Here is a 13,697-nt window from a genome sequence, read left to right on the forward strand (position 1 = left end):
TTGCCCCTTTCCCCTCATGGAGTGTAAAAGATATTCTTAGGTAATTAAAAATTCACATTCACTGATTCAGAATAATCAATATTTTCTGGTACCAAAAGGGTGATTTAAATGATTCTCAAATTTCTGTTATCTTCTAACATTTACCTGTTGTATAAGACTTAATTATAAGCAAATTTTCATAAGCAGTAAATTTTAAGGTGTTGGAACTGAAGTCCAGGCAACTGAACTGCAAATAAAGAGGCCCACTGCCTCCTATGACCTCACGCAAATCAGATCGTCAGTCAGTCTCAGCTCCTCCTGCAAAAACCGGGATATATGCTTGGTCTCCAACTACTATCTCAATAAAGAGCTTTGATTTTATTGTATAAAAATGTTTTTATAGATATAACCTTGGTATTTTACACATTTCAATTTGCACTAGATTTGAGAGCTGACATTACACTGACCCTATGATTACTCCCATGCCACTCATTCTCAACCAGGAGCTCCTTTGTCTAAAGTCCACAAAAACTGTCAACAACCACACCATTTAACGGTGGTTTGAATTTGCAAATACTTTCTCTCAGCAATCACAAAGCCATAGCCAGAAATATTCATTAGTAATTGTATTTGCATCTATTAAATGTAGATTAAGAGGATTTTATTTTAACAAGATTTTATTTACCAACTAATTAGAATGACAATTTATTACAAGTATGAAAGTAATTAACTCAGAATTAATAGAGTAGTATAGCTCTTCCGGTTGCAAGAAAAAAAGTAAATCATTTTTCTCCCGCTCTACGAGCCTCGTTTTTGCACAGCCACTTACATCAGTCACCGTTATTAATTTCACATTCTTACTTACTCTTTATTTTCCCAGACATTTGAATTCTGGTGTTGTCAATTTCATAAAGGTCTTTTAAAGATAAATTCGCTATGTATCAGAAGCGGTTGTTTAAATAAGCATTCGGTTCTGACAGCTCTGCTCTTGATACTTTTCACAGCAGAAGCTAGGAGAGCGTTTTACCATCAGTCACAGCTTTCTTTGTTATGCTTTCTTTTCCTCCTCCGATCAAAATAAATGTGTTCTTACCATCAGCATTACCCTGCAAAATTCTTCCTCACGTTTAATGAAAGCGACTCTCAGTACAATGAACAACCGCAAACAAACGAATGAAATCCTGATTCTCCCTTACAGAACAGGGAGTTATTCTATTATTTCCTTCACATGTTCGTCAATGCCTCTCAATACTATTCTTTTGTCAAATGTCAGTAAAGCAAGTAAGAAGGTAAAGCTTCTTCAATGGCATGATGTGATGACTAGCAGGCCAAGCAAAAGACTGACTGAACTTACAAATATTATGTTTAGACAGCACAGACGCAACAAACTATACATTCCTACGTCCAACATTTCAAAGATAACTTCATCCTTCCCGTTCTTTAAAAAAAAAAAAAAAGTTGTTGTCTTAAGATAAAAGGGACACAAAACTCCAAGACTTAATCTCTGCTTCAGGCTAATGACAAAAAATATTTTTCATTTTTAGTACACATCCTGAAAAAAACTCCCTTGACAGAAAATGTTCTGAACTAGACTCTGAGACACAAATGTATTTGCTTGAGTTTTTCAGGATGACAAAGGAGAGAAGTCAAGAAGCAACATAAAAGTTGACCTAAAATAGGTCAGCTTCAAATGTTAAAATACTTTTTAATACATTGAACAACTTCAAATTTCAAATTTTAAGCTACAAATAAATATTTGAATGACAGAACACCTTACCCTTGTACATCCAGGATTAAAAATCATATTATATTTATTTTTAATCATGTCACTGAACTGCTACTGTTTTCTGGACTGCAAATAAATGACTTATTCATAATAACGTGACACAGTTATGTATGATTGATTGGTATGAAATAGAAAGGGACTTTGTCCTCAGCATAAGCTTAGAACAGGGCCTGTCCAGTGCGTGCTCCCTGTCCATCTGCAGCTAGCCAACTGAATTACTGATTGCCCTTCTGCTAACAGACTCAATGGCTGTTTTGCTGCATAATTTTCACTCTACAATAAATTACCCATCCCAATTGATTCTGTTTTAAGAAATTTCTAGATTCTAATTCACTACAATACAATAACCTCAATCTTTATCTTAGACACTTTTAAGAATCTCATCAGGGTTTTTCAAATTTCAAGGGAAAAAAGACAGGCAAACAAAATGCTCCTCAATTTTTTTTTCTTTTACAGAAGAAAACACTACTATTGACAAAACAAAGAGTAGTATAGAAATCTTCCTGATTGTACATACTGTACCTTAAAGCTTTTCCTTTTCTTTGCTTTTTCCTCCCATTCAATAATTAGGCCAGGGAAGGAAGAAAGGAATTTCTAGTCCAGTGGTCACGTCCACATCCTATAATTTTGTTGCTGTTTTCCCCCAAGCCAAATAACTCCATTAATCAGCTGGAAAAATATGCAGCAAACTATCTATACATCCTAATATTATCCCCAGTGGAGAGCTGAGAATCAGTTGCTTCTGAAAGAACTTTTGTTACAGAAAAGAACTATGGTGGCATGCTAGGAAGCTCAGAGCAGTACCAGTGTTACTCTGGGTTAGTATGAGCTTTGGTTATAACTGAGGATAGTGGAAATTTGGTGAATTTACTTAACGAATGAGCAGTCATATAAAAATTGCCTCTCTGTACAGCCAAAGTCTTCCAGAGTAATTAAAGCCAGCCTGAGACACATTTTTACCCAGATAATTTCAGTTATTTTTCCTAAGAATTTCATGAATTACTAATTCTTAAAAAAACTAAGAACAGACCTAATCTACTGCTGATATTTTATATTGACAGTGCAGTTTAGTTTTGTACACTGTGGTTTCTATTGATTGTTGTATTTCCTTTATCCAGTGAACTTGTTCCTTTGATTACATTGATTCTGATAGTCCCAGTTATTTTGACTGGTATCACATGGGTAATGCTTTGTATTACTCTACCATGCAGTGCTAAAATAATCATTCATTTGATTGTTTGAAAATTAGTTGAAATCTTAAAATATGCATTTTAAGCATTCTGAAATAATGAAAATACTGAGCCTTCCATTTTTTTTCAAATTCAATTCATATGAATCCTGATTCCATTACTAAGCATTTAATCTAGATATTCTATATGACACACACACGAAAAGACAGTTGTATCAGTAAGAGTTTATTCTACATATATATCATTGTGTGTTAGTTACACAAATAAGTGGCAGGTCTCTAGTTCACATTAATATTTTAGCTACAAAACCAATAGTGAACAAAAATTACTGGTAAGTCAAAAAGACTTTATGTGTAAAATAAATCTGCATATTAATAATATGATACATATTTAATAAGAGATATTCACAAGACTTAGAATGTAGGTAGATAAATGGACTAAAATAAGACAGAACTGAAGTCATGACTAATCCCAACAACCATTTCCTACTTTATATTTGCATATAAGATAAATGGCAATTCCCTGGTACCATTAATTTTTTTCTTCTTAAGCAAAAATAATTTACTATTAAATATTTAAAGACTCAAAATAGAAATCACTTCTGAAAATGCAAATTATTTAAACAGATTGCAATTGCTGCACATCTCAAAAGAGAGTTTTAACTTCGCTAATTTTTAAAAAATAAGGGTGTAAAACAACATATTCAAAAAAGCTATCCCAAAATAAGACTTGCTCTGAAACTAGACCCAAGTACTCTACCTCAAGATCAGTAGATATAAGACATTTGTAAACATTCCACATTTGATGTTAAACTAATTCAACTACAACCACAAAAGAAAACCTGATTCTAACATTTACACTCAGTACTTTGAGATATATCCCAAATAGGTTTTGTTCCCCTCTCCAACCTACTGCAGTTGAGTCCCTTGTTGAACAGTTTCAATACTCTTTTTTTAGAAACTCATGAAAATATACCTTTCTTCCTAGTCAGGATTACTAACAGCAGAAAGACACCGACATGATGTTGGAAATTTGCTGCCAATACCAAGTGTGATCAAAACATAAGCACACCGTTTTCAGTTGCTGTGTTTCAGATCACCAGCACAAATGAATCCTGATGGCCGTAAGGAGATTATGTACCTCCCCAAGTGAGTGACTTCTTTCTTTCTAACCAACACTGGCATTAGGAAGAAAACTGGTGGGCACAAACTGCTGGAAAACCGCTGCAGATGCCCCAGACTTAACTCAATAGACACATCTTGAGAAAAGTGGAGAAAACTGGCTTTTGCAGACAAAAGGCCTCAAAGGACCTCTGCCGACATACATCATATGATTAGAGAAGGATTAAAATGAAAGCAAGCACCTTTGTTGGTGGAAACGACACCAATAAAATTGGGTCAATAATCTGAGCATTTCTTCCTGCATGTGTTTGATTGGACCTGAGGTAAGCTGCAACAGAGAATGAGTGACATCAGAAAGTATAGATCAGCTTAAGGGTCAGGGGGATATGAGAAGCCTGAGAACACAGTGTCTACTTCTCCTTTTTCTTCCTTTAGAAACAAAATCAAACCACACAAGAACCCTCAAATTTCAAGCAAGCAAGAAAACAAAACATTATTTTTTAAAAGTGCTAATAAACCAATTCTAGGTACCAATAACTTTGAACATTCTGGACCTCGCGTTTGCCACAAGAATCTGTTGTAATGGGTATCACGCACATATCTATCACAAAGATTTGATTCTAAGATGCTTTGATCAAATCTCAGACAGCTAATCAACTCTCTACAAGTTATTTGTTCTCCTGAAGATCTTTCTGTGCCAATGTCTGAAAAGAAACATATAATAATTATAAATGAGGGAAATGAAATTCTTAACAAAGGAATTACATACAATTTATGTAAATTTAGCACAACAATAACTCTGGGCATTTCTAAATTTTAGTTTTGAAAATTTTTATAAAAAAATATAAATCCTAACATAACCTCTTAGAACACTTTAAACAAAAAAAATGTTTTCGGAAAACAAACATGAAACAAAATGTAACATATTAAATTAATACTATATTTTAACATACTTTAAAGCTAGCTATATATGTCTTCTTCTAAAATAGAGCATGGCAAATACTGTGCTCTTTTTATAAGCAACCAAAGTAAGAGGTTAAAAGCAATTTAAAGTGCTCCCACACAATCCAAAAATAAGTTTCCAATAACTACATCCAAAGTTCTTGAGATCACAGGATCAAATATAATAAAAGTATAATTTATGCCTATCAAAAACAAAAAGCTTTTAAGTATTATGATAGTTAAACTCCGTTAGTGCATTAATCCTCTAATAACAGTTTCAGTCAAGGGAATGTTGCAAGGTCAGGTTTGAATTTTTTAACTCAGTTTGAAATTGTATATATTCTCTTTGACTAGAACTTGGTTTGTGTAGCACCTAACTCTCCAGGAACTCAAAACACCACACAGATTTACATTCTGACTTTAGTTTTGTTGTTGCTGTTTTGTTCTTTGTATCTAGTACAAATCCATGTGAAGGGCAAAATACGATGATGTTCAATGATGTGTGTACCAGTAAAACCATTATTACCCGTAGGTAAAACAATGCTGAACAGAAGTGAAAGAACCAATGATGGCTTACCAACTCTAAAGATTCTACTTCTGTTTGGAGAGCTTCATAAACACTTTGCATGTCATCTTCCTTATAAAGTTCTAATTCTCTTTTAAGTCTGTTTTAAAGGAAAAATTCGCCATATTAGTTCAGCAATAAACTTTTAGAATAATCTTTTATTATGTGGGTAGCGTCAGGTTTGCAGCTTCTATCATCAGAATTTCAAGGTAACACTAAGGAATTTGGAAAGAAATTTTAATTTTCTATAATTTTGTAACAACTATATAAAATTTTGGAAAACAAAAACCTTCCAGAAAGAAAATAAGGTAGATAGACTGAATAAATAATAGATGGTTAAAAATTTGAGGTTAATTAAAAGAGCAACATGGTTTAGTGGGAAAAATATAGTACTGTATGAAGACCTCTGTTTCAGTCCTGGCCACTAACAAGGTGAATAACCTTGGCTAAATCATTTAGTCTCTCTAAGCCTCACCTGAAAAATTTTAAGGACAGGAAAAAAACGACATCTGAGATCTTCTTGCTCTAAAATTAAACATTAACTTTATAATACACATATGTAATTAAAATATATTTTAATTTAAAAATAAGAAAATACTATCAATGTTCCTTTTCCCCAGTTAAGTCTCTAACCCTTTGAATACTCTGAAATTCTTTTTTCAAAAATTATTTTATATCTATATTTAATGTGAAAAACAGTGAAGAAACAGTCTTTCATTTCTAGTATTATGACTAACATTCCTTCCAAAAAGAAAAACAAGCAAAAGCCATGAACTGTGGATGGAGAGGTGGGGAACTAGGGAGTGAGACTGGGTAGCTACAAGGTGAGGCTGCCCTGAGGGCAGATACCAAGAGTCATAGTGCTCTCACAAACCTAAGCAAGTTGAGCAGCCACAGGTGAAATGTATAGATCAGCTTGAACCTTTGCTGAGTCCTGACACTTAAGGGGAAGGTGAGGGGGTCCTAGGCCAGTTGCACTCCATGTTTACTGGAAGAAACAAAATAAAGGCCTCTCTGAAGGGAAGTTTAACATATTTAGGCCCACAGGCCTCTCACAGACTAAGAGCAAACAATGAGTTCACAATCAAAGATCACCAAGCACTTAAGAATGCAAGCCACCATAAGTAAAAGTCAGCAGAGACAATAAACAGCAGATTATATCCATAATATATGAAGAACTACAAGTTAATAAGAAAAAGACAAGACAATGGAAAATGGACATGCACACACACACACACAAACCTTCACCAGATTATTCACAAAAGAAGCTATCCAGGGGCCAGCCCGGTGGCGCAGCAGTTAAGTTCACATATTCCGCTTCTTGGTGGCCCAGGGTTCACTAGTTCGGATCCCGGGTGCAGACATGGCACCATTTGGCAAGCCATGCTGTGGTAGGCATCCCACATATAAAGCAGAGGAAGATGGGCATGGATGTTAGCTAAGGGCCAGTCTTCCTCAGCAAAAAGAGGAAGGTTGGCAGTAGTTAGCTCAGGGCTAATCTTCCTCAAAAAAAAAAAAAAAAAAGAAGCTGTCCAATGGCTAATAAAAATATGCAAGTGTGCGCAACTTCATTAGTTACCAAGAAAATATAAAGGAAAAACACAATGAAATGCTACTACACACCCACCAGAATAACTAAAATGAAAAAAAGGAAATTCCAAGTGTTGACAAGGATATGAAGAAACTAGAACTCTCAGACACTGCTGGCATAGGATATCATTTTCCATTTTTTCACTTTTAATCTATTTACGTCTTTATATTTAGAGTGGGTTTTTTGTAGAAACCATATAGTTGTGTCTTACTGTTTTACATAATATGATAATCTCTGTTTTTTAGTTGGTGTGTTTAGACCACTGACATTTAGTATAATTATTTATATGGCTGTCTTTATATTTAGAGTGGGTTTTTTGTAGAAACCATATAGTTGTGTCTTACTGTTTTACATAATATGATAATCTCTGTTTTTTAGTTGGTGTGTTTAGACCACTGACATTTAGTATAATTATTTATATGGCTGGATTAAAAATATAGCATTTTGCTAGTTGTTTTCTATTTGTTCTATCTGTTCTTTGTTCACTTTTACCTCTCCTTTTGCCTGCTTTTGGATTAACTGATTTTGTTAATGATTGCATTTTATCTCCTATATTGACATTTTTTTACACATATCTTTAAAATTTTGCAATGCTTGCACTAGGTTTATAATATGCATCTTCAATTTATTACTGTACATTCTCAAATAATATTATATTGCAGTACTTATAGTATAAGAACTTTATAACTGTATATTCCCAATTTCTCCCTCCAGTTTTTTTGTTCTATTGTTATCACAAATTCTTCTTTTACACATACTACAAACATCAAATATATCACTACTATTTTTGTTTCAGTCATTTATCTTTTAGAGCAATTAAAAATGGAAAAAAGTTTTCATATTCACCTTCATTTTAACCATTTCTGGAGCTTTTATTTCTTTGTGTAGCTCCAAGTTTCTATCTGGTATTATATTCCTTCTTCCTGAAAAACTTACCATAGGCTTTTTTTGTAATGTAGTCTATTGGCAAGGAATTCTATCAACTTGTATTTGTCTAAAAATATCTTAATTTGCCTTAATTTGTGAAAGATATTTTCATGGAGAATTCTGAATTGACAGTTCTCACTTTCAATCTTTAAAGATGTCATTCCCTCATGTTCTGGCCTGCACAATTCCTGATGAAAAGTCTACTGTAATTCTGATCTTCATTCCTTTGTGTGTAATGTGTCTTTTCTTTCTCTTTCTTCCTTCATGATTTTCTCTTTATTTTTATGAGGTTTGAATATGATGTGAATAGATGTTTGCTTTTTAAAAATGCTAATGGAGTTCTGTGAGGTTCTTGTATCTGTGCTTTAAAGTATTTTATTGTTTTTGTAAAATTTTCTGCCATTATCTTTAACATATGGAACAGTACGGATGAATCTCAAATGCATTATGCTAAATAAAAGAAGCCAGAATTAAGAGGCTATATTGCATATTATTCTATTTATATTATGTACTGCAAAAGACAAAATTAGGAAAAGAAAATAGATCAAAGACTGAGTGCACATTGCAGGCATTGGTTATAAATGGGCAAGAGGGAACATTTTGGGGTGACGGAAGTATTCTATACCTTGATTGTGGTGTTGGTTCATCACTGAATGTGTTTGCCAAAATTAACTGAACTGTATACTAAAAACAGTGAATTGTACTGGATATAAATTAAACTTCAATAAGCCTGTCTTTAAACAAAGACAATGAGAGTAATCTAGGTTCTCATAGGATAATAGCAACCACTAAATAAAAACTCTCTCTCCATAAGAAGACCAAATAAAGCCACCCATAAGCCATACCTACAAGCTAACTAGGAAATAGAGGATATTACAAACTTGAAATTACACCTAAGTAGGGAAATAAACATCTAAATCCAGCAGAACCAGCTCTGAAGCCTACACCAATGCAGAGGGTGAAGCAGCAATTAAATGGAAGATAGGAGAAAGAAGAGGAAGCGGGACATGGAGTGATGAGACACAGGTTCAAAGGCCCTCAGAAAGAGAAAGTCTCACCCTGTGTGGGACAACAGTGAGGACAGGTCTGAAGCCTCATGGCTCAGAGTACTGGCTTGTGTAAAATCGAGGGAAGTTTTCAATCAATGGCTCTCTTATTTGGGGGGTCTAAGTGTTGTTGTGGTTTTTAATTTTATAATTTTCTTTTGTTTCTCCAAGGCCCTTAATTTTCACCTCTTGCTTCTTTCTCATCTTTAAAGGTTGTAGCCCTTTCCAAGTACTACTTTTCATCCAATAACCATAGCTGAAATGGATAAAATTTTCAAAGAACTATACTAACAATAAAAAAGCAAAAACACTTTCAGAGATCAGATAATCCCAATACTATATAAATTGGCCCAGGGTATAAAAAATAAAAAAACAGTCAAATTCTTTTCAAGTGTAATAGTGATACCTAAACCTGATAAAGACAGAAAGATAGTACACACATCGCACCCACCCACCCCAACATATGAATACTGATGCAAAAATTCTAAATAAAATATTAGCAAAAAGAATCTAATACCACATTAAGTAAATAATATATTATGACCAGTTAAGATTTATTCTAGGAATGAAGGTATGGTTCAATATTAGAAATTCATTAATATAGTTGACCTTATTAGTATTTCCAAGGAGAAAAATAATATGGTCACCTCCAGAGGTGCTGAAAGGAGCTTTGAAATATTCAAAACTTATCTCTGATAAAAACAGTCAATAAAAATCAGAATTAATGGATGCTGTTTTATATTGTTGTTTTTGTTGTTGAGGAAGACTGGTAGTAAGCTAACATCTGTGCCAATCTTCCCCTTTTTGCTTAAGGAAGATTGTCCCTGAGCTAACATCTGTGCCAATCTTCCTCTATTTTTCGTATGTGGGACACCACCACAGCATGGCTTGATGAACAGTGTGTAGGTCCACACCTGACATCCAAACCCGAGAACCCTGGGCCGCCAAAGCAGTGTGTGTGAACTTGACCACTACACCACCTGGCTGACCCCTGAATGTTGTTTTTAAATGATAAAAAGCTCATGTCAGAGGCTGGCCCTGTGGTATAGTGGTTGGGTTTGGGTGCTCTGCTTCAGCGGCCCAGGCTTCCTAAGTTCAGATCCCGGGTGTAGACTTATAAACTGCTCATAGGGTGTCCTGTGGTGGTGTCCCAAATACAAAGTGGAGGAGGACTGGTGCGGTTGTTGGCTCAGGGACAATCTTCCTCAGGCAGAGGGAGGAAGATTGGCAGCAGATATTGCTCAGGGCCAATCTTCCTCACCAAAAAAACACGTCAGTCCTAAAGTAAGCATCTTACTAGGGTAACCCTAGAGTCAATCCCCTTAAGTTCAGAAACAAAGATGCCCACTGTCTCTACTACTTTTTAATATTTTGATGGAGAAACTAGCCATTGAAATTAATCTAGAGAAAATAAGTAGAGGAAGAGGAATTTTAAAGAAGAAATAAAGCTATCTCATTTTTTGGTGATTTGACAATATACCTGGAAAACCTAAGAATCAATGTTACCAGCAGTAACTAACACGACTTTTTCTTGGATAGGATGTCATAAAAATGTTAATTATCCTTAAGTTAAGTAAAATTTAATTTGATCCCAATAAAAACACTAACATCTTGTTTTTTCCTGGTGCTAGGCAAATCTATTCTAAAGTTCACACTATAAAAAAATAAACATTCTAGGAAAGCTCTTGAATGTTTTTTTCAATGAAAGCTCTGGAAAAGAACAAACAAAAAATGTTGACTAGCCCTGCCAGATATTAAATCATACTATTAATCCTTTATAATTAAATAGTGCAATAGTACCATATAAATAGAGCAGTAGGACATAGAAGATGGAAATAGACCAAAGGACAAGTGGACATTTAGTATGTGATAAAAGTGGCTCCTCAAATCACTGGGGAAAAAAAGATGAGCTTTTTAATAAACCGTGTTAGGAAAACTGGATAATCATTTGCAATGTGGATATAAATGGACAGTCAAAGCTAAAACTGGATCTGTATCTCACAGCATATACTGTGGATCAATGATTTAAATGTAAAAATTGAAACAACACAAGGACAAAGTAAAAGTATAGGTAAATTCCTTTATAAGCTGGATGTGGTCAAAGACTTTCTAACTACGACTCAAAATACAAATGCAATAAGAGTATTAAATTCAGTTACAGAGGCCAGCCCCGTGGCCACGTGGTTAAGTTTGTGCACTCTGCTTTGGTGGCCCAGGATTTCACCAGTGCTAATCCTGGGCGCAGACATGGCACCGCTCATCAAGCCATGCTGAGGCAGCGTCCTCAGCATGTCTAGAATATACAGTTATGGACTGGGGGGCTTTGTGGTGAAGAAGAAGAAGAAAAAAAAGAAGACTGGCAACAGATGTTAGCTCAGGAGCCAATCTTTAAGAAAAAAAATTCAATTACATTTTTTAAAATTGCATAGCAAAAAACATACATAAAATCAAAAGATGAATGACAATCTAGTAGACAATATTTGCCACATATCTCACAGATAAAGGTCTAATCTCTCTAATATATAAAGAAATTTTATAATCAAAGGAAAAGACCAAAACTCTGTTAGAAAAATGGGGACAAGTCAGAGACAGGCAGTTCACAGAAAACAATATACAAATCATTTTTAAACACATGAAAAATGGTCAATTTCACTCATAATAAAGGACGTGTAAATTTACTACACAGGGATATCATTTCTCATCTATCAGATTCGTAAAACTTCGAAAACTTAATAACACTCTTTTGATAAGGCTGTGGGGAAACAAGTGTACTCAAACAGCGCTATTGGGAATTCAAAATGATTAAACCTAAACGGAGGGGGATTTGGCAATATCTAACAAAACTATATTTATATTTTTCTTTTGATCCTGCCATTCCATGTCAGTAATATACCCTATAAATACAAAACAACATATGCACAAAGTTTATTTGTAATCATAAAATACTGGAAACCTGTATCTGGTCTTATGAGACTAGTTGAATAAACTATAGTATATTCATATAATGGAGCATTAAACAGTATAAAAAGAATGAAGATGATCTGTTTTAACTAATATGGAATGAATTCGAGGATATATTGTTGAGTGAAAAATAGCAAGATACAAGAGATTATATATAATGTGTTAACATATGTGAAAGAGAAAGGGATATAAGAATACACACTTACCTGTTTATTTTTGCAAAAGGAAACATAGGAAGGATAAACCTGGAACTAGTGAAAATGGTTACCTACAGCAGTAAGTACAAATGGGGTGGAAGAGATATGGACTGGAATGAAACTCTTCAAGGTGTATCTTTTTACATACTTTTGACTTTTGAATCATGGTGATGATTTATTTACATATTTAATGAATAAAATTAAATCAATAAAGATTAGAAAAAGAACTATCACTTATATTTTATTCTTGCCAAAAAAATGCTTAACCTGGATCTAATTTCAAAGGAACAGATAAATATAAATTGCATGACATTCTACAAAACAACTGGCCTAGATCCTTAAAAAAAGAAAAGAAAAGGAAAGGTAACTATAAAGAACATTATTAAGATAAAAGGAGAAATACGAATGTAGACTGTGTAATAGATAAGAGCATCGTGTCAAGGTGACATTTCTCAGGCGTGTTAGCTGTGTCGTGGGGATGGAGAAGAATAGTCATGTTCTTGGGAGATACGTGCTGAAGTATTCAGGGAACAAGTGTTGCAGCAAAATGATACAGGAGGGTAGAGAGATAAAGAATTTACAGTTGTGCATGGAGCACACTTTTTTATAAATTTAATTTTTTCAAAATAAAACTTGGGGATAAAAAACTGTCTTTCCCCCAAAATGAGAAAATACAATAAACAATTTTATGACATAAATTTGAAAACTTAGGTAAAACGGACAAATTTCTAAAACAATATGACTTTCAAAATTTATTCTAGAAGAAATAGAAAGACTAAGCAGTACTTTAACTTAAGGAAAACCAAATATTTGGTCCAAAAATTCCTACAAAGAAAACACTAGACTCAGATGGGTTCAGAAGTAAGTTCTAAAAAATGTCACAGTTCCAAGAATAGATCATTCTAATCTCATACAAAAATCTTCCAGACAATTGAACAAGAAATAATACCCCTGTACTCATTTTATAAGGTTCATATAGTCTTGATATTGAAACCATATAATAGTACAAAAACAAAAAATTTAAGTCAATCTCACTCATAAATACAAACGCAAAATCATAAAATATTAGCAAAACAAATCAGCAGTATGTTAAAAAATATACACCATAGGGGCTGGCCCCGTGGCCGAGTGGTTAAGTTCGCGCGCTCCGCTGCAGGCGGCCCAGTGTTTCGGCGGTTCGAATCCTGGGCGCGGACATGGCACTGCTCGTCAGACCAAGCTGAGGCAGCGTCCCACATGCCACAACTAGAGGAACCCACAACGAAGAATACACAACTATGTACCGGGGGGCTTTGGGGAGAAAAAGGAAAAAATAAAAAATCTTTAAAAAAAAAAAATATATACACCATAACCAAGTTGAGTTATCCCAGGAATGTAATGATAGTTTAATAT

At 34.2% G+C, this 13,697-nt stretch overlaps 1 protein-coding gene across 4 annotated transcripts in view; it reads right to left on the reverse strand.

Annotated features, from left to right (window-relative positions):
- Window positions 1-638: 638 nt before the first annotated feature.
- The window catches only part of CCDC172 (coiled-coil domain containing 172), a 66,931-nt gene continuing 53,872 nt past the window's right edge, over window positions 639-13,697 (reverse strand). The window contains exons 8-9 of one of the 4 annotated variants that reach the window (XM_023638778.2): window positions 5,596-5,683; window positions 639-4,780 (exon numbers count right to left, since the gene is read on the reverse strand). In XM_023638778.2, coding sequence (XP_023494546.1) covers window positions 4,745-4,780; window positions 5,596-5,683 — 124 coding nt within the window. In that variant the 3' untranslated portion in view covers window positions 639-4,744. The remainder of the gene's footprint in view (window positions 4,781-5,595; window positions 5,684-13,697) is intronic. The other 3 variants (XM_023638780.2, XM_023638779.2, XM_070260518.1) reach the window with 3 other exon arrangements.

This window comes from Equus caballus, chromosome 1 (assembly GCF_041296265.1).
Source record: "Equus caballus isolate H_3958 breed thoroughbred chromosome 1, TB-T2T, whole genome shotgun sequence".
In the NCBI taxonomy this organism is placed as follows: domain Eukaryota; kingdom Metazoa; phylum Chordata; class Mammalia; order Perissodactyla; family Equidae; genus Equus; species Equus caballus.